This window comes from Poecile atricapillus, chromosome 3, assembly GCF_030490865.1.
Source record: "Poecile atricapillus isolate bPoeAtr1 chromosome 3, bPoeAtr1.hap1, whole genome shotgun sequence".
NCBI lineage: Eukaryota > Metazoa > Chordata > Aves > Passeriformes > Paridae > Poecile > Poecile atricapillus.
Genome location: NC_081251.1, coordinates 620,822 through 642,974, shown reverse-complemented (window position 1 = coordinate 642,974; position 22,153 = coordinate 620,822). Strand labels below are relative to the sequence as shown.

The 22,153-nt window shown below is 65.4% G+C and overlaps 1 protein-coding gene across 3 annotated transcripts in view; it reads left to right on the top strand.

The window, feature by feature from the left end:
- The window catches only part of DNMT3A (DNA methyltransferase 3 alpha), a 35,499-nt gene extending 20,012 nt beyond the window's left edge, over positions 1-15,487 (top strand). For all 3 annotated transcript variants that reach the window (XM_058834259.1, XM_058834260.1, XM_058834258.1), the window contains exons 5-23: positions 1,913-1,959; positions 2,779-2,925; positions 6,737-6,952; positions 7,038-7,196; positions 7,267-7,374; positions 7,778-7,934; positions 8,137-8,289; positions 8,483-8,527; positions 8,929-9,008; positions 9,102-9,214; positions 11,649-11,832; positions 13,169-13,253; positions 13,512-13,657; positions 13,912-14,002; positions 14,100-14,248; positions 14,359-14,444; positions 14,900-14,969; positions 15,150-15,268; positions 15,346-15,487. In XM_058834259.1, coding sequence (XP_058690242.1) covers positions 1,913-1,959; positions 2,779-2,925; positions 6,737-6,952; positions 7,038-7,196; positions 7,267-7,374; positions 7,778-7,934; positions 8,137-8,289; positions 8,483-8,527; positions 8,929-9,008; positions 9,102-9,214; positions 11,649-11,832; positions 13,169-13,253; positions 13,512-13,657; positions 13,912-14,002; positions 14,100-14,248; positions 14,359-14,444; positions 14,900-14,969; positions 15,150-15,268; positions 15,346-15,487 — 2,297 coding nt within the window. The remainder of the gene's footprint in view (positions 1-1,912; positions 1,960-2,778; positions 2,926-6,736; positions 6,953-7,037; positions 7,197-7,266; positions 7,375-7,777; positions 7,935-8,136; positions 8,290-8,482; positions 8,528-8,928; positions 9,009-9,101; positions 9,215-11,648; positions 11,833-13,168; positions 13,254-13,511; positions 13,658-13,911; positions 14,003-14,099; positions 14,249-14,358; positions 14,445-14,899; positions 14,970-15,149; positions 15,269-15,345) is intronic.
- The last annotated feature ends 6,666 nt before the right edge of the window (positions 15,488-22,153 follow it).

The window sequence follows — 22,153 nt, the reverse complement described above, 5'->3', positions numbered from 1 at the left end:
AGTTGGAAGAGGCAGGGATGAAGAGGCAGGGATGCAGTTGGAAGAGGCAGGGATGAAGAGGCAGGGATGGAGCTGGAGAGGCAGGGATGGATCTGAAGAGGCAGGGATGGAGCTGGAGAGGCAGGGATGGAGCTGGAGAGGCAGGGATGGATCTGAGGAGGCAGGGATGGAGCTGGAGAGGCAGGGATGCAGTTGGAAGAGGCAGGGATGCAGTTGGAAGAGGCAGGGATGCAGTTGGAAGAGGCAGGGATGAAGAGGCAGGGATGGAGAGGCAGGGATGGAGAGGCAGGGATGGAGCTGGAGAGGCAGGGATGGATCTGAAGAGGCAGGGATGGATCTGAAGAGGCAGGGATGGAGCTGGAGAGGGAGGGATGCAGTTGGAAGAGGCAGGGATGAAGAGGCAGGGATGGAGCTGGAGAGGCAGGGATGGAGCTGGAGAGGGAGGGATGCAGTTGGAAGAGGCAGGGATGAAGAGGCAGGGATGGAGCTGGAGAGGCAGGGATGGAGCTGGAGAGGCAGGGATGGATCTGAGGAGGCAGGGATGGAGCTGGAGAGGCAGGGATGGATCTGAGGAGGCAGGGATGGAGCTGGAGAGGCAGGCATGGCTGGATGGCTGGATGGATGAGCTGCACGCTGCAGATGCTGCCGCAGTCACGAGGCTCAGCCGCGGGAGCGCCGCAGCCGCGCTCGGGGGGAGCGGGGAGGGCCGGGGGCCGCCCCGGCGGGGCAGCCGGACCCGCTGCCGGGTGGGGACGGTGTCGCAGCGGCTCCGTGAGCCCCAGGAGGGCCGGGGCAGCTGTGAAACCGGCGGGAGCTCGCTCCCCCCCACAAGGAGCCGTTTCCAGCGCCGGGCTCGGCTCCTGCCGGACCCTCCCCTGCTCCTCCCGGCCGGCCCGGGGCTCCGCGGGGCTCCTGGGACGAGCCGCAGCCACGGGAAATCCCCATTTCAGCCCCTAGTTTAACCAGTCCCGCAGACAGAGGGGACCAGCATCTCAGAACGGCCCCCTCTGCCGTGCCTCAGTTTCCCCACCTGAGATCCTCGTGGCTGCTGGCAGCCCTGGGAGGATGGGATGCCTGGGCGTACCTGGAGCACACACACACACACACACACACACACACACACACACACACACACACTCCTGTTCCCCAGTGTCCCGAGGTGTCCCCTGGCATCCCAGTGTCCTGCAGCGTGCCCCCTTGTCTCCCAGAGCCTCCCTGGTTCCCCTGCTGTCCCCCAGCACTCAGAGCAGAGCCCTGGGCCGCTCTCCTACTCAGGCCTTGCTGCTTTGGGGGGCTCCGACTGCGCTGGGGGGCTGGATGCCCATGTGCCGGCTGTGGGTGCCATCCTGGTGTCACACAGGGCTGAGGCCACCCCAGGCCCTGTGCCAGGGTGGCCAGAGCCCAGCAGCCAGGGTGAGGCGCTGAGGGATGCCAGCAGTGGCTGGGAGCCCCCTGTGCACCCGGCAGTGCCCCCGCTCCCCCGGCCCCCGGCGGTTCTCACCCCCCGAAACACTCGGGGTTATTTTTAGCCGCTTTCCTGGCAGCGCCTCGGCACGACCTGCGGCGCGGATGTGCCGAGAGCACAGGAAGCAGCGGGGCTGCGCCGCTTCCCCTGCCCGCCGGGGGGGTCCCTGTCCCGGACCCCAAACCTGGCCGGGGCAGGAGCAGCAGCCGTGTCCCAGAAGCAGCACCCAGCCGGGAGCGCCGCAGACCCCGGCCCGGCACAGGGTGGACTCCTGGACGGGCTGGGTGGGCTCCCAGGACGGGGTGGGTGGGCTCTGTCTCCCCCGTGGGTCCTGGGTGGGTTCTGTCTCCCCCGTGGGTCCTGGGTGGGCCCCATCGCCCTGCGGGGTCCCGGCCCCGCGGCCCCGCACCGACACCGGCTGACGGCCGCTCTCTGTTCCATGTGCAGGCAAGGACGAGAAGGAGGAAAACAACTTCGACACCCTGAAAATGGAGGCAAGTATGGCCTGGGGCTGGACCCTGCAAGGCTGTGCCCAGGAGATGGGCACGGCCCCACAGCCGATGTGGTGCTCCTCGTGCCCATGGGCACCATCTCTCCCTGCTCCCTCAGCACTGGTGGCTGTGGGGGAGCAGCACATTCCCACAGGATGGGGGTCCTGGGCTCCCATGCCTTGGCACAGCCAGACACCGGGCAGCGCTTGGTGCTGTGCTGGGGACGGGGTGGCACCAGGATGTGCTGGGTCAGTGGCCCTGCTGCAGCCCTGCATGGGATGGTGCCTGCCCAGGCTGAGCCCTCCCCTGCCTCCCCTCAGCTCTCTGGGCAGCGTGTCGGATCTGTTTGGGTCGGATCTGTGCCCGCACGGTGCCGGTGGTACCCACCGAGGTGCAGCTGGGTGTGGTGTGATGCCATGGCATCCAGGTCATTGAATCCCGGGCTGCTTTGGGCTGGAAGGGACCTCAAAGTTCACGCACGGGCAGGGACCCCTTCCACTGTCCCAGGCTGCTCCAAGGCACATCCAGTCTGCCCTGGAACACTCCCGGGGATGTGGCAGCCACAGCATCTCTGGGCACCCCGTGCCAGGGCATCACCTCCCCAGAGGGAAGAATTTCTCCCCAGAATCTCTGGACACCAGCTCCTGGTGCTCACACGGGCCAGGCCACGTCCGTGTGCACGTGTGCCCAGGCAGGCGGTGCCCCCCTTGCCAGGCACGAGCGGGCAGCTGCTGTGTCCCCTGTGCTGTCCCCACAGCTGGCCTGTGGTTCACCCCATGCTGCCACGGTGGTGCCCTGACCCCTCTCTCCGTGTCGGCGCAGGGCTCGCGCGGGCGGCTCCGCGGCGGGCTGGGCTGGGAGTCGAGCCTGCGGCAGCGGCCGATGCAGCGGCACACCTTCCAGGCCGGGGACCCCTACTACATCAGCAAGAGGAAGCGGGACGAGTGGCTGGCACGCTGGAAGCGGGAGGTGAGGGCCGGCGGGGGGTGGGCACCGTGCCGTGCAGGGGCGTCGGTGGCACGGGGCCGGGGCTGAGCGGGCACACGAGGCACGGCCGGTGCGCACGGGGGGCTCGGGTGGGCGCACGGGGGGCTCCGGTGCGGCCGTGCCCTGGGGCTGGTGGTCCCTGGCACCCGAGTCTGGCTCTCTCCTCACCCCTGTGCCCCGGTGTGCGCAGCCGCGGGCGGCGGGCCCGTCCTGCTCCTGCTCCCGCGGGATGTGCCGCCCGTTCCTGCCGGTGTCCCGGGGAACCGGCGCGTGACGCAGCCGGGCTCGCGGCGGGAGCCTGGCGTAGGCACGGGGAGGCCGCGGTGCCAGCGGCTGCTCGTGGCCAGCAGGGACAGGGGCTCTGCGGGTGCCCCGGGGTCACACCCCCCTCACCCCGTTCTCAGCACTGTCCCCCGCTGCCAGCGCGTCTCCCTGGCAGTGTGTCCCCTTGTGCCACCTCCTTGGCACTGCTTACAGCCCTGCTGCCAGGCACCCTCCTGCTGGCACCCACAGGGACCGTGGAGCCTGGCACAGCCAGGGCATCCCACGGGGCATGGCTGGCATGGCCAGGCCGTGCCATGGGGCACAGGGCACGGCTGACATGGCTGCAGTGTCCCCACGGGACACAGGGCACAGCTGGGACACTCACACTGTCCCACAGGGTGTGACCCCCTCCCTCCTCCTGGAAGGGGTCCCCTGGCACAGCCCCCGTGTCCAGCCTCATCTCGCCTGACCGGAGCCTTCGGCACGGGCAGGTTCCTCCTGGAACTCCTCAAACCGTGCAGGTCCCCAGGCTGTGAGCGCCTCCAAACCTGTCACTGGTCACTTCTGGGCCATGATTTTGGGGAGCAGAGCTGGCTGCTGGCCCAGTGGCCATTCACAGCTGCCCTCATCCCTGGCTGGTGCTGGGGCCACCCCCTTTGTGCCACCCACTGCCCATGTCCCAGTCTGGGGACACTCCCCACTGTCTGTCCCAGCTGGGGTCACCGGCCCCCCTAACGTGGGCACAGGGACAACCCAGCCCCTCCAGCCTGCCCTCCTCTTCCTCATCCCCTCAGCCCCTGAGGGGTGCAGCTGGCAGGTGACAGGGACACCTGGGGCCAGCACGGTGACAGGGACATCCAGGACAGGTGCTGTCCTGTGGCAGCCTTGTGGCCACCCTGTGCCAGCTGTGGAGATGGGGATGGAGACAGGCATGGCATTGGGATGAAGATGAGGGAGATGGGGACGATGGGGATGGCAGAGGATGAAGGTGGGAGTGGGATGGGGATGAGGCAAGAACAGTGGCTGAGGATGGAATGGAGATGGGATGAGGAAGATGATAAAGATGGAGATGAGGATGGGAGGAAGATGGAGATGAGGATGGGAGGAAGATGGAGATGAGGATGGGAGGAAGATGGAGATGAGGATGGGAGGAAGATGAAGACGGAGATGAGGTTGGGGGTGGGGCAAGGACAAGGAATGGGGATGGAATGGGGAAGGGGATGGGGGTGGGAATGCAGGTGGAATGAAGATGAGGTGGGGGTGAGGCAAGGACAGGGATTGGGGATGAAGCTGAGGATGAGGGTGGGGGTGGACGGGGCTGGCAGAGCTGCTGGTGGCCCCAGGCAAGGATCAGCTGGGACAATTGTCCAGCTGGGATATCCAGACGATGTCCCTTAACGACCGGCGATGGGACATTTCCTGTCCCCCCCGGGCAGAGCGGGGCCGGTGGGACCAGCACCGGCTGGGGGAGGGACACGAGGTCCTGCTGTCACCCTGCCCCAGGACACTCCGGGTGTCACCCACCCCGTGTCCTTTGGCCCAGCACCACTCGTGTCCCCAAACATGCCAGGTCCCCAAAGCCCGAGCTGGGCTGGAGGAAGCGGGGTGTCCCTGCTGTCACCCCAGTGTCACCCGGGGGGGCACGGACCGGGTGATGTCACCCCGCTGTCACCCGGGGAGCACCCAGGGGGTGGCATTGGGGTCCCTCCGGGTCCCGGGATGAGGTGGTGGCCCGAGGACCCCCGAGCAGGGGGTGGCAGGGCAGGGGTGCCCCCGGGGTGACACCAGCGCCCTTTGTCCCCCTGCACACGGAGGGGTCCCGGAGCCACCGCGCCGTGGGAGCCCCGGGACCGCCGGGCTGGCGGGGGGCAGGGGCTGTGCAGGGCCCCCGAGCGTGTCCCGTCCGTACCGGGCCGAACAGGGCCAGCCCGGCCGGTACCGGCCCCGCGGCAGTGTCCTTACCGGGCCGAACAGGGCTGGTACCGGCCCCGCAGCAGTGTCCGTACCGGGCCGAACAGGGCCGGTACCGGCCCCGCAGCAGTGTCCGTACCGGGCCGAACAGGGCCAGCGCAGCCGGTACCGGCCCCGCAGCAGTGTCCGTACCGGGCCGAACAGGGCCGGTACCGGCCCCGCAGCAGTGTCCGTACCGGGCCGAACAGGGCCGGTACCGGCCCCGCAGCAGTGTCCGTACCGGGCCGCAGCGGGCCATGCGGTAGCAGGCGGTGTCCGTACCGGGCTGACCGGGGCAGTGTGGCCGGTGTCCATCCCCAGCTGGTGGCACTGGGGACACCGGTGCGGGGGCGGGGGCGGCTCCAGCCCTGCGGGGCGAGGCCCCCGGGGTGCCGCCGCCCCCGCCCCGTCCCGGCGCTCCGCACAAAGGCCGGGGGGCCGCGGCCCCGGGACAAAAGGCGGCGGGAGCGGCCCCGCGGCGTGAGGCTCAGCCCAGCCCGGACCGGAGCACGGCCGTGAGTACCGGGAGGGACGGGCCGGGACCGAGGCACCGGCGGCACAGCGGGGCTGGGACGAGAAGCACCGGGACCGGGACTGGGGCCGAGACCGGGACAACACCGGGCAAGCGGGACCGGGACCGGGCCGGACCGCTCGGGGCCGTTCGGCTCCGTTGGGTTCTGTGCCCGGAGTCCGATCAGTTTCGTTCGGTTCTGCTCGGAACAGTTCGGTTCCACTCGGGACCGCTCGGATCCGTCCCGCAGGCCGCTCGGCTGCCTTCGTGCTTCTCGGCTCCGTTCGGTTCTTCTCGGTCCTTTCGGTTCTGCTCGGTCCCTTCGGGTCCCTCCGTTCCCTTCGGGACCGGCCCGGCCGCCGTTCGGGTCTCTTCGGCTCCTCTCGGTTACTCCGATTGTGCTCGGGTCTTTTCGGTTCCGTTCGGTTCCACTCGGGCCCCTTCGGTTCCCCTTCGGTTCCGGTCCGGCCCGTGCCCCCCGCGCGCCCCCCTCCCGCCCCCCCGCCGCAGCCAACCAGCCGGGCCGGGAGGCACCACGTGACCCGGAGCCCAGACAAAGGGCCGCCGGGCTGACCCGCACCGGCCCGGCCGGCTCCGCGCGTTCCGGCTCCGTGCGTTCCGCCCCGGCCCGGGCCCGGCCGCTCCCCGCGGGTACGTGACCGGGAGCGGGACCACCGCGGGCCGGAGCGCCCGGGCCGCGCGGGTCGATCAGGCCGGGGACGGGGGCGGCCCGATGGGGGTACCCGGAGAGGGTGACATGAACCGGGATGAGCTCCGACGGTCCCGGGATGAGTACAGAGGGTACCGGACGGGCTCTGGGGGTCACGGGATGAGTGCGGGGGGTCCCGGGATGGGCCCCGGGGCTCCCGGGATAAGTTCTGGGGGTCCCGGGGATCAGGAGGGGGAAACTGAGGCCCCGCGGTGGGTGCCGGCGGCCGGGCCGGGGGTTCCCTCAGGGCCCGGGCCGGGGGTTCCCTCAGGGCCCGGGCCGGGGGTTCCCTCAGGGCCCGGGCCGTGCCCCGCCGTGTCCCCGCGGGCCGGCGGCCATGCCCTGCCCCGTCCCCGCAGGCGGAGAAGAAGGCCAAGGTGATCGCCGTGATGAACGTGGTGGAGGAGCCGGCGCGGGCCGAGGCGCAGAAGGAGGAGGAGGCGAGCCCCCCGCCCGCCCCGCAGCAGCCCACCGACCCCGCCTCGCCCAGCGTGGCCACCACGCCCGAGCCCGCCGTGGCCGACGCCGGGGACAAGAACGCCTCCAAATCCGCCGACGACGAGCCCGAGTACGAGGTGAGGGCAGGGCCGGGCGGAGCGGGGCCGCCGCGGGGCCAGGCCCTCGTGTGACCCCCCCACGACCCCCGTGTTCCCCCGGCAGGACGGGCGCGGGTTCGGCATCGGGGAGCTGGTGTGGGGCAAACTGCGCGGCTTCTCCTGGTGGCCCGGCCGCATCGTGTCCTGGTGGATGACCGGCCGGAGCCGCGCGGCCGAGGGCACCCGCTGGGTGATGTGGTTCGGGGACGGCAAGTTCTCGGTGGTAAGTGGCGCGGGGGCCCGGGGGGCAGCAGCCCTGCTCCGGGTGTCCCCATGGCCGCTCCTGTCCCCAGGTGTGCGTGGAGAAGCTGCTGCCCCTGAGCTCCTTTGCCAGCGCCTTCCACCAGGCCACCTACAACAAGCAGCCCATGTACCGCAAGGCCATCTACGAGGTGCTGCAGGTGAGGGGGGACATCCTGGGACAGGGGCTTCTCCACCCTGCCGGGACCCGGCCCTGCCTCCCCTCCTGCCCCACCTGGAGGTCTCTGAAAAGGCAGAGGGATCTGGGGGATCCCCTAAGGACACGTGTGCTCGCTAAGGAAGCTTTGGGGGTGTCTGGGAATCCCCTGTCCCAGCAGGGCTGTGGGGAGGGTCTGGGGAGGAGGTCAGGGACTCTGGGGGTCTCTGGGGCTCAGGCGTTTCAGGGCATCGCTCAGCACTGCTGGGAGGGTCTCTTCTGAGGAGATCCTGGCTTTGGGGGTTCTCAACAATGCTGGGGGTCTCTCATGGAGGTTTCTGACCGTGTTGGTCCCCCCAGGGATGGGGACCCTCTTGTGGGGCTGGGTGACACCTGCACCTCCACAGGTGGCCAGCAGCCGGGCTGGGAAGATCTTCCCCGCGTGTCCCGAGAACGACGAGACGGACACGTCCAAGGTGGTGGAGATCCAGAACAAGCAGATGATCGAGTGGGCCCTGGGTGGCTTCCAGCCCTCCGGCCCCAAGGGGCTGGAGCCCCCCGAAGGTGAGCGGGGCTGCAGGCCCTGTGAGGGGTGAGGCACCGGGAACACGTGCCCGGGGTTCTGGGGGTCACTTGCTGCCAGCTCTGGTGTCACCAGCGTGGGACAGGCCAGGGCAGGGAGGCTCTGTGGGGCTGGGACCCTGCTGGGGGCCCCTGGTGATGGGACACGATGGGGGGACTCTGCTGACGCTGCCTGGTCCCGCAGAGGAGCGGAACCCCTACAAAGAAGTTTACACGGAGATGTGGGTCGAGCCCGAAGCAGCCGCCTACGCACCGCCCCCACCCGCCAAAAAACCCCGCAAAAGCACAACCCAGGAGAAGCCCAAGGTCAAGGAGATCATCGACGAGCGCACCCGAGGTACCGGGGGGCTGCGGGTGCCCCCATGCCCACCGCTCCTCTCTCGGGGGGTTGCTTTGGCCATGCTCACTGGGGAGAGGGGGGACAAGAGCTGCTCCAGGCCAGGCCCCCTTCTCTCCTGGGGTCCTTCCCTCCCGGGGAGTCCCTCCCTTCCCCCAGTCCCTCCCTTCCCCTGACTGCCCTGTTCCCCCAGAGCGGCTGGTGTACGAGGTCCGGCAGAAGTGCAGGAACATCGAGGGTGAGTGCAGCGCCGGGGCACATCCTGCACGTGTGTGAGGGCTGGGCTGGGGGTCTGTCCTGCCCTGCCTGGGCATCTCGGGGGCACACAGGAGCGAGCGTGGGGGCAGCTCAAGGAAGGAAGGTCAGGCTTGTCCCATTCCTCAGCCTGGCTGGCAGCAGGGACAGCAGTGGCCCACCCTGGATGGTGGCAGGGGCCCTCAGGAAGTGTCCTGGGCTGTTGGGGTCTGGGGTGTGGGGCTGGAGGGCAGTGGGAGTCCTGCCTGCTTCTCCCAGGGTTGGTCCCCAGCTCTGCTGTGACCCCAGCATGGGGTCCTGTGTCCTGGGGGACTGCAGGACAGGGCTCGGGGTGTCCCCACGCTGGGCTGGGGTGCCAGTGTGATGTTTCCCTGTCTCTGCCAGACATCTGCATCTCCTGCGGGAGCCTCAATGTGACCCTGGAGCACCCTCTGTTCATCGGGGGGATGTGCCAAAACTGCAAGGTAAGGGGTGGTGCCGGGCTAGGGGCCACGGCCTGGGGGTCTCACAGGGTCCTAGTGTCCCCAGGACTGCAGTGACACCCTGGCTGTCCCCAGAACTGCTTTCTGGAGTGCGCGTACCAGTACGACGACGACGGGTACCAGTCCTACTGCACCATCTGCTGCGGCGGCCGCGAGGTGCTCATGTGTGGCAACAACAACTGCTGCAGGTGTGGGGCTGGGGGGCTGCAGGTGTGGGGCTGGGGGTGCCACAGGGCTGGGGGGCTGCAGGTGTGGGGCTGGGGGTGCTGTGGGGCTGGGGGTGCCATGGGGCTGGGGTGGAACCGTGCAGCTTTTGCTGCTGGGGCCTCACTCTTGCCTGGCATGAGGCTGGCACGTTCCTGCCACACAGTTTTGGTGCTGCCAGTTCTGTTGTGGGACTGGGGAGTTTTGGTGATGTCCCAGTTTGCATAAGGGACTGGAAAGTTTGGTGATGCCGCAATCTTGGCGTAAGAATTGAGCAGTGCTGGTCCTGGTCTGGGGCTGGGATGTTTTGGCAGTGCTGGCTCTTGTCTGGAGCTGGGATGTTTTGGCAGTGCTGGTCCTGGTTTGGGGATGGGATGTTTTGGCAGTGCTGGTCCTGGTTTGGGGCTGGGATGTTTTGGCAGTGCTGGTCCTGGTCTGGGGCTGGGATGTTTTGGCAGTGCTGGTCCTGGTCTGGGGCTGGGATGTTTTGGCAGTGCTGGTCCTGGTTTGGGGCTGGGATGTTTTGGCAGTGCTGGTCCTGGTTTGGGGATGGGATGTTTTGGCAGTGCTGGTCCTGGTTTGGGGCTGGGATGTTTTGGCAGTGCTGGTCCTGGTTTGGGGCTGGGATGTTTTGGCAGTGCTGTGGGCTGTGGCACAGGAGCAGGCAGGTATGGTGGTGCCAGAGCTGGCATGGTTCTGGGAGATTCTGGTGGTGCCACTGTCCCCGTGTCAGGCTTTGATGTCCCAGTCCTGGCACAAGTCTGGGTAGGCTCTGGTGATGCCAGAGGCTCTGGTGATGCTGCAGTCCCACCATGGTCAGTGATGCTGGTCCTGTGTGAGACTGGGAGGTTCTGATGATGCTGAGTCCTGGCATGGGGATTTGGTGATGTCATTAAGGAAACTTCCCAGTCTGAGCATTCCTGAGCCTCCTGAGACTGTCACTGCTGTGGGCAATGCCCCCCTTGGCAGTGGTGGCTCCGCTGACCTGGCCCTGCTGAGCTCCCCACGGCCAGCCAGACCAGACCCTGTTTCCTCACCAGGATTCCTGGTGTTCCAGCCCAGGTTTCCAATGGCAGTCTCACATGTCTTGTTCAGTAAAGCCGTTTATTTGTGGCACAGAAATACAAACACAGCCCGAGCTGGTGCCTCCAAGGAGGAATCCAAACAAAAGAACCCCTCGGTTTTATCCCCTCAGTGTCCCCCTCTACAGGTCTCACTCTCTGTTCATCCAGAGTGCTCCGCTCCTGTCCATCCACCTGGCTGGCAGGCAGCTCTCTTTATCTCCTTTGTTATGTTATCCTGACTCCTGCTGTGTCTCTGTCCATTCACCTGCCTGGGTCACCCTTTCTCATCCTCTTTGTTATTCCAAAGCTCAGCAGTTCCACCCAGAGCTCAACCTCTGCAGCTCAGGCTGCATCTCAGACCCACTACCTGGACCAGATTTATTCACCTCAACACCAATCTGGGGTATTTTGTGACACCTCAGTCCTCCTGTGGAGCTAGGAGGGTTTTGGTAGTGCCACAGACCTGGAAATCAGATGCTGCCAGTCCTGGTGTGGAGCTTGGGAATGTTTTGGTGATGCCACAGTCCCCAGCATGGGAAGTTCTGATGATGCTTCAGTCCTGGTGTAGGAGTTCAGTGATGCCAGTCCTGCTTTGGGGCTGGGAGGATTTGTGATGTCCCAGTGCAGGACTGGAAGATTTTCATGGTGCCACATTCCTGCTATGGGCTGTTGATGATGCCGGTCCTGGTTGGGGACTGGGAGGTTTTAATGATGCTGCAGTCCCCGTGTGTAGGGTTGGGAGGTTTTGGTAATGTTGTGGTCCAGGTGTGGGACTGTGGGTGTTTTGGCAATGCCCTGGTCCTGCCTGGATGGAGCTGGGGGTCCTGGTGATGCCATAGTCCTGGCATGGGGATTGGGTGATGCCAGCTGTGGTTTGAGGTTTTGGTGGTGCCCTGGTCCTGGTTTGTGGGGTTGGGGGAAGTTTTGGTAATGCCCCAGACTGGAGATGGCACGGTTGTGCCATGGAGTTTTGGGTGATGCCAGTCCAGGTGTGGAGGTTTTGGGAGTGACGAGGTCCTGTAGGGCTGGGGGAGGTCTGCCACTGCTCCAGTACCGCTGTGGAGCTCAGGAGTTGCAGTGATGTCCCAGGTCTGGTGTGGGACTGAGCTTTTCATGTTGAGGTTTTTGGTGATGCCACGGTCCTGCCGTAGGGCTGGGGAAGCTTTGGCAACGCGCCGGTCCCGGCACGGAGCTGGGCGATGCCGGTGCTCTCGGCCCACGGCTCCGTGGGGACAGGTCTGTGGGACCCCCGTGGGTGCTGCCCCCCGGCCGTGCTGTGCAGCTGGGTGGCTTCTGGTGGTGTCACCGCCCTGGCACGAGCCCCACTGCTGACCCCGGCTCCCACCTGTGCCAGGTGCTTCTGCGTGGAGTGCGTGGACCTGCTGGTGGGCCCGGGGGCGGCGCAGGCGGCCATCAAGGAGGACCCCTGGAACTGCTACATGTGTGGCCACAAGGGCGTCTACGGGCTGCTGCGGCGGCGGGAGGACTGGCCCTCGCGCCTGCAGATGTTCTTCGCCAACAACCACGACCAGGAGTTTGTGAGTGTCCCTCCCTGCTGACCCCATCCCCTCTCTGCTGACCCCATCCCCTCCCCGCTGACCCCATCCCCTCCCTGCTGACCCCATCCCCTCACCACTGACCCCATCCCCTCCCTGCTGACCCCATCCCCTCACCACTGACCCCATCCCCTCCCTGCTGACCCCATCCCCTCACCACTGACCCCATCCCCACCATCCCCTCCCTGCTGACCCCCATCCCCTCCCCACTGACCCCATCCCCTCCCTGCTGACCCCATCCCCTCACCACTGACCCCATCCCCTCCCTGCTGACCCCATCCCCTCACCACTGACCCCATCCCCACCATCCCCTCCCTGCTGACCCCCATCCCCTCCCCACTGACCCCATCCCCTCCCTGCTGACCCCATCCCCTCACCACTGACCCCATCCCCTCACCACTGACCCCATCCCCTCACCACTGACCCCATCCCCTCCCTGCTGACCCCATCCCCTCCCCGCTGACCCCATCCCCTCCCCGCTGACCCCATCCCCTCCCCGCTGACCCCATCCCCTCCCCGCTGACCCCATCCCCTCACCACTGACCCTATCCCCTCACCACTGACCCTATCCCCTCCCTGCTGACCCCATCCCCTCCCCGCTGACCCCATCCCCTCACCGCTGACCCCATCCCCTCCCTGCTGACCCCATCCCCTCCCTGCTGACCCCATCCCCTCCCTGCTGACCCCATCCCCTCACCACTGACCCCATCCCATCACCACTGACCCCATCCCCTCCCCGCTGACCCCATCCCCTCCCCGCTGACCCCATCCCCTCCCCGCTGACCCCATCCCCTCCCCGCTGACCCCATCCCCTCACCACTGACCCCATCCCCTCCCTGCTGACCCCATCCCCTCCCCGCTGACCCCATCCCCTCCCTGCTGACCCCATCCCCTCCCCGCTGACCCCATCCCCTCCCTGCTGACCCCATCCCCTCCCCGCTGACCCCATCCCCTCCCTGCTGACCCCATCCCCTCACCACTGACCCCATCCCCTCCCTGCTGACCCCATCCCCTCACCACTGACCCCATCCCCTCCCTGCTGACCCCATCCCCTCCCCGCTGACCCCATCCCCTCTCTGCTGACCCCATCCCCTCCCCGCTGACCCCATCCCCTCACCACTGACCCTATCCCCTCACCACTGACCCTATCCCCTCCCTGCTGACCCCATCCCCTCCCCGCTGACCCCATCCCCTCACCGCTGACCCCATCCCCTCCCTGCTGACCCCATCCCCTCCCTGCTGACCCCATCCCCTCCCTGCTGACCCCATCCCCTCACCACTGACCCCATCCCCTCACCACTGACCCTGTGGCTTCCAGGACCCACCGAAGGTGTACCCGCCGGTGCCCGCTGAGAAGAGGAAGCCCATCCGGGTGCTCTCACTCTTTGATGGCATTGCCACAGGTGGGTGGGGGTCCCTGGCCCCATGGCCCTTGCAGGGCCCCCCCAGGGTGCATATGGGATCAGATTGCTGGGGTGGTCTCAGGGTGTGGACAGATCTGTGGCTGTTCCCATGGGCAGCCCCCATTGTGGTGTCCACCCCAGGGCTCCCACACTCAGGGGGAGCGGGAAGGGGGCCGGCCCTGGGGCGCGGGACAGGCGGGGACGGTGCTGGGGGCCCGTTGTGCGTGCGCACGGCCCACTCCCCGTGGCTCCCCGCAGGCTTGCTGGTGCTGAAGGACCTGGGCATCCAGGTGGACAGGTACATCGCCTCCGAGGTGTGCGAGGACTCCATCACCGTGGGCATGGTGAGGCACCAGGGCAAGATCATGTACGTCGGGGACGTCCGCAACGTCACCCAGAAACACGTACGTCCCGTCCCGCCGCTCCCGCCCCGCTCCCTGCCGCCCCAGCACCCCCAGCCCCGGCTGCCAGAGCTCCAGGAGCCTTGGGACAGTGCTCAGGCCCAGGCTGGGAGTGCCAGGGTGTCCTGGGCACGGCCAGTAGGACTCAGTGGTCCTGGAGGGTCCCTTCCCTCCTCCGGGAGCTCGGCCAGCGCCGTGCCCCCTGTCCCCAGGCTGTGGCACCCCTGGCTCACCCCAGCTCTCCTCTCCCTTTGCAGATACAAGAGTGGGGCCCCTTTGATCTGGTGATTGGGGGGAGCCCCTGCAACGACCTGTCCATCGTCAACCCGGCCAGGAAGGGTCTCTACGGTAGGAGAGGGCTGGGGCTCCACTGGGGTGGGGCTGGCCCCCCCTGGGCTGCCAGAGACCCCCAGCCCTTACCCCAGCCCCTCCTCTCCCCTCCCAGAGGGCACTGGACGCCTCTTCTTTGAGTTCTACCGCCTGCTCCACGAAGCCCGGCCCAAGGAGGGTGACGACCGGCCCTTCTTCTGGCTCTTTGAGAACGTGGTGGCCATGGGGGTGAGCGACAAGAGGGACATCTCGCGCTTCCTGGAGGTCAGTGCCCACCTGGGGTCACCCCCCTCTGGCCCTGGGACCCCCAGGTCCCACCCCCACAGCGAGGGGTTCCCCAGCCCCACTGACCTTTCCCGCTCTCCCTCCCTCAGTCCAATCCCGTCATGATTGATGCCAAAGAAGTGTCTGCAGCGCACCGGGCACGCTACTTCTGGGGGAACCTGCCCGGCATGAACAGGTTGGTGAGAGCAGCCCCTGGCTGAGCCCCTGGCCTGGCTCTGGGAGGGTGGGCTGCACCTCTGGGTCCTCCCTCAGCTCAGATGTGCCTCCGGGGGTTCCCTGACCCTGCTCGGTGCTGGGCAAGAGCAGGAATCTCACAAGGAGGTGGTGGCACACCCTAGAAACTTATGGTGGTCCCCCCTTGGGGGGGTAGCTGGTCCTGTCCTGGCTCCCTTGTGCTGCAGGGGTGGCACTAAGGTGTCCTTTGTGTCCCTCTTGGATGTTGGCTGTGGTGGCCCACAGCCAGTGGCCACAGGAATTGGCTGTTTCTTGCCCATCACCTGCCACAGACCCCCAAAAGAGCCATGCCCACCTTGTGACCCCCACAAACCCCAGCTGGAGAGCTGGGGGCAGTACAGGGACACTGTACTGGCTGCCACCCCCTGCCCACCGTCTCTCCCCCTCTCCCCCCAGGCCACTCGCGTCCACCGTCAATGATAAGCTGGAGCTGCAGGAGTGCCTGGAGCACGGCAGGATAGCAAAGGTCAGCCAGGGTGGGGAACTGAGGGGGTGCCTGAAGGGACAGGAGGGGGGTTGCAGTGCTGTCACCAGCAGTCCCAGGCACCCTGGGGCGCAGGGTGGGGGTTCCCAGGGTGGGGGTCGCCCGCCCGGTGTGTCGGGGGCTCCATCCCGCCCCAGCCTGACCAGCCTGTGCCTCCTGCAGTTCAGCAAAGTGCGAACCATCACCACTCGCTCCAACTCCATCAAGCAGGGCAAGGACCAGCACTTCCCCGTGTTCATGAACGAGAAGGAGGACATCCTGTGGTGCACGGAGATGGAGAGGTACCGCGGCGGGGCCGGGGCGCCGCGCCGGGTCCCGCCCGCGCCGCGCCCCTGACCCCTCCCCGTCCGTCCCGCAGGGTCTTTGGCTTCCCCGTGCACTACACGGACGTGTCCAACATGAGCCGCCTGGCCCGGCAGAGACTGCTCGGCAGGTCCTGGAGCGTGCCGGTGATCCGCCACCTCTTCGCGCCCCTGAAGGAATACTTTGCCTGCGTTTAGAGATGGGCAGGAACTGGTCACACGGAGCGAGTCGGTAACAAACCCATCCACGCCAAGAGAAGTGAACACACGGAATGAGAGAAGAGTCAGCACCCAGAAGAGAGACGGGATTTCGCAGCCCGACGGGAACCCAGCACACGTCTCCCTGAGCGAAAGGGGTCGGTGTCCTCTCCGGAATTTCCCAGGATCAGCTTTAGCTATTTAAAAACAAACAAAAACCACAAGAAGCAAACAAACAACGAAGACGGCGAAAGCAAACAAACGATGACGAAACAGAAAAAAAAAGAAAAAGAAAAGAAACCAAAACCATTTTTTTTTGGGTAACCTTTTAATTTTCCGCTCTTTTCTGGCTGGGTTTTCCTGTCGGTTTGGTTTCCGCTTCTCGGAGCAGCGGGCGAGACGAGATGCCGTCGCCAGCGCCGCTCTCGGAGAGGGGGAAACGGCAGCGGGAAAGCCCAGTCGGGAGGGAGGCAGAGGCAAAGGAGACCCGCTCTGCTCCGAGACCCGCTCCGAGACCGCTCCGCTCCGTCCGCGCTCGCGCCTGGCCGGCCCGGCCCCAGCTCCGGCAGCGCTCGGCGGCTCCAGCGCCCGGCGGCTGAGCCTCGCTCTGTTCCACCAGCACCGCTCTCCGGTGACATGGAGCCAACCCGGCAGGGAGGCCGGGAACACACACACCACACACACACCTTTTCTACAGTATTTTGGGTGCCTACCACACGGAAACCTTGAAGAGAGCAGATCCTAGAAGCCGCTGTTACCTCTTGTTTACAGTTTATATATATATGATAGATATGAGATATAGATATATATATATATAAAAGGTACTGTTACTACTGTACAACCTGACTTCATAATGGTGCTTTACACAGCGGGGTGAGTCGAGACATCAGCTTCCACGTTGCCTTACGTGCCGGGCCTTTCCGAGCGAGCGGCAGGGCCGGGGCGGCCGGGCGGAAGCGTCTCCATCCCGAGTCATGCAATAACCTTTTTCTGTCCCGAACGGAAGCGCCTCGGCGGTGCCCCCCTGCCCGGCCGGCGCCACCCCACAGCGTACTGGTGCTCTTCTGCGTACGTGGCGTCCGGCAGGGCCGGTGCCGGGTGTCCCCCGGTGCCCCGGCAGCGGCGGGGGGCTCCTGCCCCCGGCCGTGCCCCTCGCCGCGGATGCCGCCCGCCGGGGCGGCGCGGGGCACGGTGCCGCGGACGGGCTCTCGCCGAGGGCGGTGGCAGGGACGCCAGCAGGGCAGGGGGGCACCGGTGCCGGAGCGCGGCCGGGGCGCTTCCGGCATGGCACGGGGATGGCTGCGGGTCCCGGACCCTGGTGCTACATCCGCGGGGCCGGGCTGGCGGCAGGAGGGCGACGCCCCGGTGAGCCGGGACGGGACCCTGGCGGTGTCACCGCGGCTGCCGGGCCGTCGCTCCCCTGCCCGTGCGCCGTTTGGAGCGAGCGTGTCCCCTCGGTGCCCGGCGCGGGGCGGCCGCGTGCCCCGCCGGGGGTGACGGGTGCCCGCGGGGACGCCGCGGCGGTGGCGGCGGCCGCAGGGGCCGGGAGCCGCGGTGCGAGCGGAGCGCGGGCAGGTGCTGGCGGTGCGGTGGATGGTGCTACCGGTCTGGCGGCCGCGGTGCCGCGGGTCCGGCCCGGCGCGGCCCCGGTGCCGCAGCCGGTGGGGCAGGGATGGTGCTAGGGCGCGGGGAGGCTCCCGGAGGGCCTGGGCCCGTCGCTGTCTCTTCTCTAACTGTGAAAGGTGCGGGCTCCGGGGCCGCGCTCGCTGCGGGGTGCTGGCTAATGGCAGCGAGCCGCGGCCCGTGCGCTCTGAGGTGCTGGGACCGACGGCGGCGGGGCTGGCGAGGGGCGGCCGCGGGGCCCCCACCTGCCCTCCCTCCTGGTGCTACTGGGGGCTTGGGGGCCCCTCTGGGCGCGGGGGGCACGGGGAGCTGAGCCGGCACGGGCGGCCGCGGTGGGGGCACCGCGGGGCCTGGCGTTGCCGGGGAGTGAAGGTGGCGGGCAGGAGGGCACCGGTGCTCCTGCTCGCTCCCGTGACCGGGTGGCACGGGATGGCACGGGATGGCATGGGATGGCACAGGACAGCTGCGCCAGGCACAGGTCCTGCCTGCTGCTGTCTGAGCCCACCTGGCCCCACGACCCTGTCTGTGGGGCTGGCGTGGCCCTGGGCATCCTGTGCGGGGCATGGTGGGCACTGCGGGTCCTGCATGGCCCTGCAGCACTGCTGCAGGTCCTGCATGGCTCCATGCCACTGGCTGTGGGTCCTGCAGGGCTCCACAGCTCTGGCTGTGGGTCCTGCACGGCCCCACAGACCCGGGTGCAAGTGCTGCATGGCCCTGCAGTGCTGATTGCAGGCCCTACGTGGCCTCGCTGTGGCAAATGCGGGTCCTGCATGGTCCCACAGCATCGTCTGTGGGTCCTGCATGGCCCTGTGGCACTGGGTGCTGATCCTGCATGGCCTTGAGGTGCTGGGTGCTGGTCCTGCACGGCCCTGCAACGTTGTTGGCAGGTCCTGCATGGCTCTGTGGCACTGGGTGCTGACCCTGCTTGGTCCTGCAGCTCTGGGTGCTGACCCTGCTCGGTCCTGCAGCTCTGGGTGCTGACCCTGCTCGGTCCTGCAGCTCTGGGTGCTGGTCCTGCATGGCCCCGTGGCTCTGGGTGCTGCCCCTGCGTGGCCCTGCAGCTCCGGGTGCCGGTGCTGCCCCGTCCCGCGGCGCTGCCGGCGGGTTCTGCACGGCCACGCGCTGGCTTTGGGGGTCCCAGCGGACCCCAGGGGCCGCCCCAGCTCAGCCCAGCCCTGCAGCGCTTCCTGGGACCCCTCGGCCCCGCCGCACCTTTGGGGGCTGGGTCCCAGCGGGTGCTGCGGCGCGGGGGCCGGCGGGGAGCAGGGTCCTGCTGGGAACAGGTGCCGGCGGCGGTGGGGACCGTGGGGATGCCTGGGGCAAGAGTTCAGTTTTTAACCTACCCGACTCACGTCTTTTTTTAAAAACAACCAGACAAATTCTGTTGCACAGCCCTAGATGAAAACTCAAAACAACACAGCAAGGCCTAAATTCCTTAAGATCCGCCGAGGGAGTGGGGACAAACACGGTGCTAAAACATTTTATTAAAAATATATATTGTTAAATTAAGTCTGCTGTCTGGACAATGACTGTTTTGTTTCTCGTAGTGGAGTTTCAAAGAGCACTATTATTTTACTCTTATATATTATTATTAAAAAAAAAAAACAAAAAAGAAAAAGGCATTTTAACTTTGTACTTGAAAACTAAACGAGAGATTTCATGTGTTTTAGCCTAGACATTGAAGTAGCTGACGCTTAACTATTTGTGGGAATCATGTACTCATCATCCCGAGGAATACGCGCGTAGAGCTGGTACCCTCCTTCCTCCCTTTGATTTGGCTCCGCCGCCTCATTCCCGGCGCCGCCGCGGCCGCCCCGGCTGCTCTCCCTCCCCTTTTCCCAGCCCCAACCCCCCGGTTTATTTTCTACTTCTCTCTCGGTTCGTTGCCCCTGTTTTTTGTTGGTTTGTTTTTTTAGGGTCGCTTCTCTATTTATTGCCGCTGAACTGTGCATTTCACGGCCGGAGGTGCCGCGGGCGCCCGGCGCTGTTGTATCTGTGTGAGTATTGCTCGTGACATAGCTGTTCTGAACTAATAAAGGTCAATGCGTGCAGCAGATGTAGAAAGTCTGTCCGTCCCGCTTCCATCCCATCCTCCTTTTCTTTTTCTTTGGTGCCCAGAAGAATATAATACAGACGAGCTCCTTTCTAATGTACTTGTGCTGGAGAACACTTGAATAAATGTCCTGTTTTGTGCAAAAAAAAAAAAAGAGAAAAAAAGAGGAAAAAAAAAAAAGAGAGGAAAAAAAAAAAAATCCCTCTGTGTGGTTGTGTGGTCTGTTTGTCGTGGTGGGGTCCTGGGGGGCGGCGAGATCCAGGTGTTGGTGGGGTCCTGGTGACGGTGGGGTCCTGGCAGGCGGAGTTCAGGCAATTGTGGAGTCCTGGAGAGGACCGGGGTCCCTGTGGGTGGTGGGGTCCCTGTGCAGTGGGGTCCCAGCCCTGAGGTGATGGGGCTCCCAATGAGTAACGGGGTGCCAGGGGGTCCCAGTCCCAGGTGTGGGGGCTGTGGGATGAGCCCAGCTCCCGTGGGCAGAACCCCCAACAGAGTGGGGACCCCCTATTTCTGCCACGTGAGCCGTGGGTCAGGTAACTGCCCGGCACAGCTCCTGCCTCAGTTTCCCCTCCAGCTGAGCGGTGCCAGGTGAGACTCCTGGGGCTCCCCCATTGCCTGGAGCGTGGTCCAGGGCACGCTGGGTTGGTGGGTGGACATGGGGTGGGCAAGGAGTGGCTGTGACAGGTGACAGCTTGGGGACCTGGGTGCTGCGGAGGGCCAGGGTGACCTCAAAGGGACAAAAAGGCCGAGTGCTGGTGCTGCACCTGGGCTGGGACAAACCCCGGGGTCAGTCCAGGCTGGGCATGAGCAGGCCCAAGAGCAGCCCTGGGAGAAGAGCATGGTGGCAGAGGAGAGGAGCGTGGTGGCAGAGGAGAATGGTGGTGGCAGAGAAGAGCGTGGTGGCAGAGGAGAAGAGTGTGGTGGCAGAGGAGAATGGTGGTGGCAGAGGAGAATGGTGGTGGCAGAGGAGAAGAGCGTGGTGGCAGAGGCTGGACACGGCTCCCAGAGGGGCAGCAGGAGAGGGGGGGACTGTGCCCCTCTGCCCTGCTCTGCTGAGACCCCACCCTGGAGCTGCCCCAGCCCTGGGGCCGTTCAGAGCTAAAGAGCACAAGTGTCTGTGTCCAACACTGTTAGGGCCACAGAGGGGAGGAATTTGTGTCAGGAAGGTGCCAATTGCAGGCCTGGAAGAGTCGAGATCGGCACATCCTGGTTTAACACATCCAGACAAAACATCGCCGGTGTGGCAGTGTGTGGAGAGAAACAAGTGTCAAACACGAGTCACAGCCAGACACCGCCCCAGTTATGGACAGAAGGCAGCTGTGACCACCAATGGCCACCCAAAACTCCCAAATATGCCCTGTGGATACCTGGAACTGGGCACTGGATGAACTGGTGCCCAGGTGTGAGGAAGATAAATTCAGTGATCTTGTACCTAGGGTGGGCTAACAAAGCTTGGGAAGAGGGATGTGCCCCTGGGGGTGGGTACCAAGAATGAAGAACTCACCAGCCACGAGGACATTGAGCAGAAACCCCAAGAGAAGGAAGAAACTGGTAACACCAGCTGGGGAGCTGAGCTGCCTCTGCCCCAGCAGCAGGAGGGGTAACTCCAGCAGGGGCAGATGGCGACCACCGACTCAGGGCCCAGACACCCAAAAACCCCCGATTTACTTACCCCCAAAAGGAGAGTAATACTGAGCAGGGGACTAATTAGCATAAGAAGCAAGGGATATCTTTAACCAATGGAAGGTAGACCACTAATTAACAAGAGAACTGTGTAACTTGTAGCCAATGACACCAATTCCTTTCTTGGCTAGAATGTTTAAATAGTGAAGAGATTTGACAGCTGGGACAGGGCTTTGAGGATTTGCCAGCCAGCCCCCTTTCCGTGCAGAACCACGAACCAGGCCCCCCAGCCCAGCACTGAGGAGCCCGGGGTGAAGAAGGAGCAAGGGGGCCCTGCTGGATCCACAGGTGGGACTCTCTTTTCTCCCTCTCTCTCCACTTTTCTGTTTCTTTATCTCTCTAGCTCACATTCATTAAGTGATATCCATACTGTTGGCTTTGGCATAGGGTCTCATTTTCAGCTTAATTCAGGCAGAGGCATGTCCCACTAATTGGATCTTAACAGGGCAGAACATCAGCAGCACCCGGAGAGAGCCCAGAGGAGGCCCCGGAGCTGCTCCAGGGCTGGAGCCCCTCTGCCATGGAGCCAGGCTGGGAGAGCTGGGGGTGCTCACCTGGAGAAGGATCCAGGGAGAGCTCAGAGCCCCTTGCAGGGCCCAAAGGGGCTCCAGGAGAGCTGGAGAGGGACTGGGGACAAGGGATAGAGGGACAGGACACAGGGAATGGCTGCCAGTGCCAGAGGGCAGGGCTGGATGGGATCTTGGGGTGGATTTTTCCCTGTGAGGGCGGGCAGGCCCTGACACAGATCTGTGACTGTGATGACCAAATGTGTGCAGACCTGTCCCCGTGCCCAAGGGACGAGCGGGACCAAGCCTGGCTGGAGAAGGGACCAGCAGGGACATGACAGGGACAGATGCCACACGCTGCCCTGGGGAAGGAAGAGCCCCTGGCAGTGACATGGGCTGGGGCAGCTCTGTGGGAAGGACCTGGGGGTCCTGGCAGAGACAGAAGGAACGTGTGCCCACAGTGCCTCTAATCCAGGGGAGACAGCAAAGCCCCAGAGACACCAAAGGGCTCAGTGCTCAGCACCGGGCACAGTCGGACAGCACCTGACAACAGGGATGGGATGGGATGGGATGGGATGGGATGGGATGGGATGGGATGGGATGGGATGGGATGGGATGGGATGGGATGGGATGGGATGGGATGGGATGGGATGGGGATGGGATGGGATGGGATGGGATGGGATCCATGGGATGGGATGGGATGGGATGGGATGGGATGGGATGGGATGGGATGGGATGGGATGGGATGGGATGGGATGGGATGGGATGGGATGGGATGGGATGGGATGGGATGGGATGGGATGG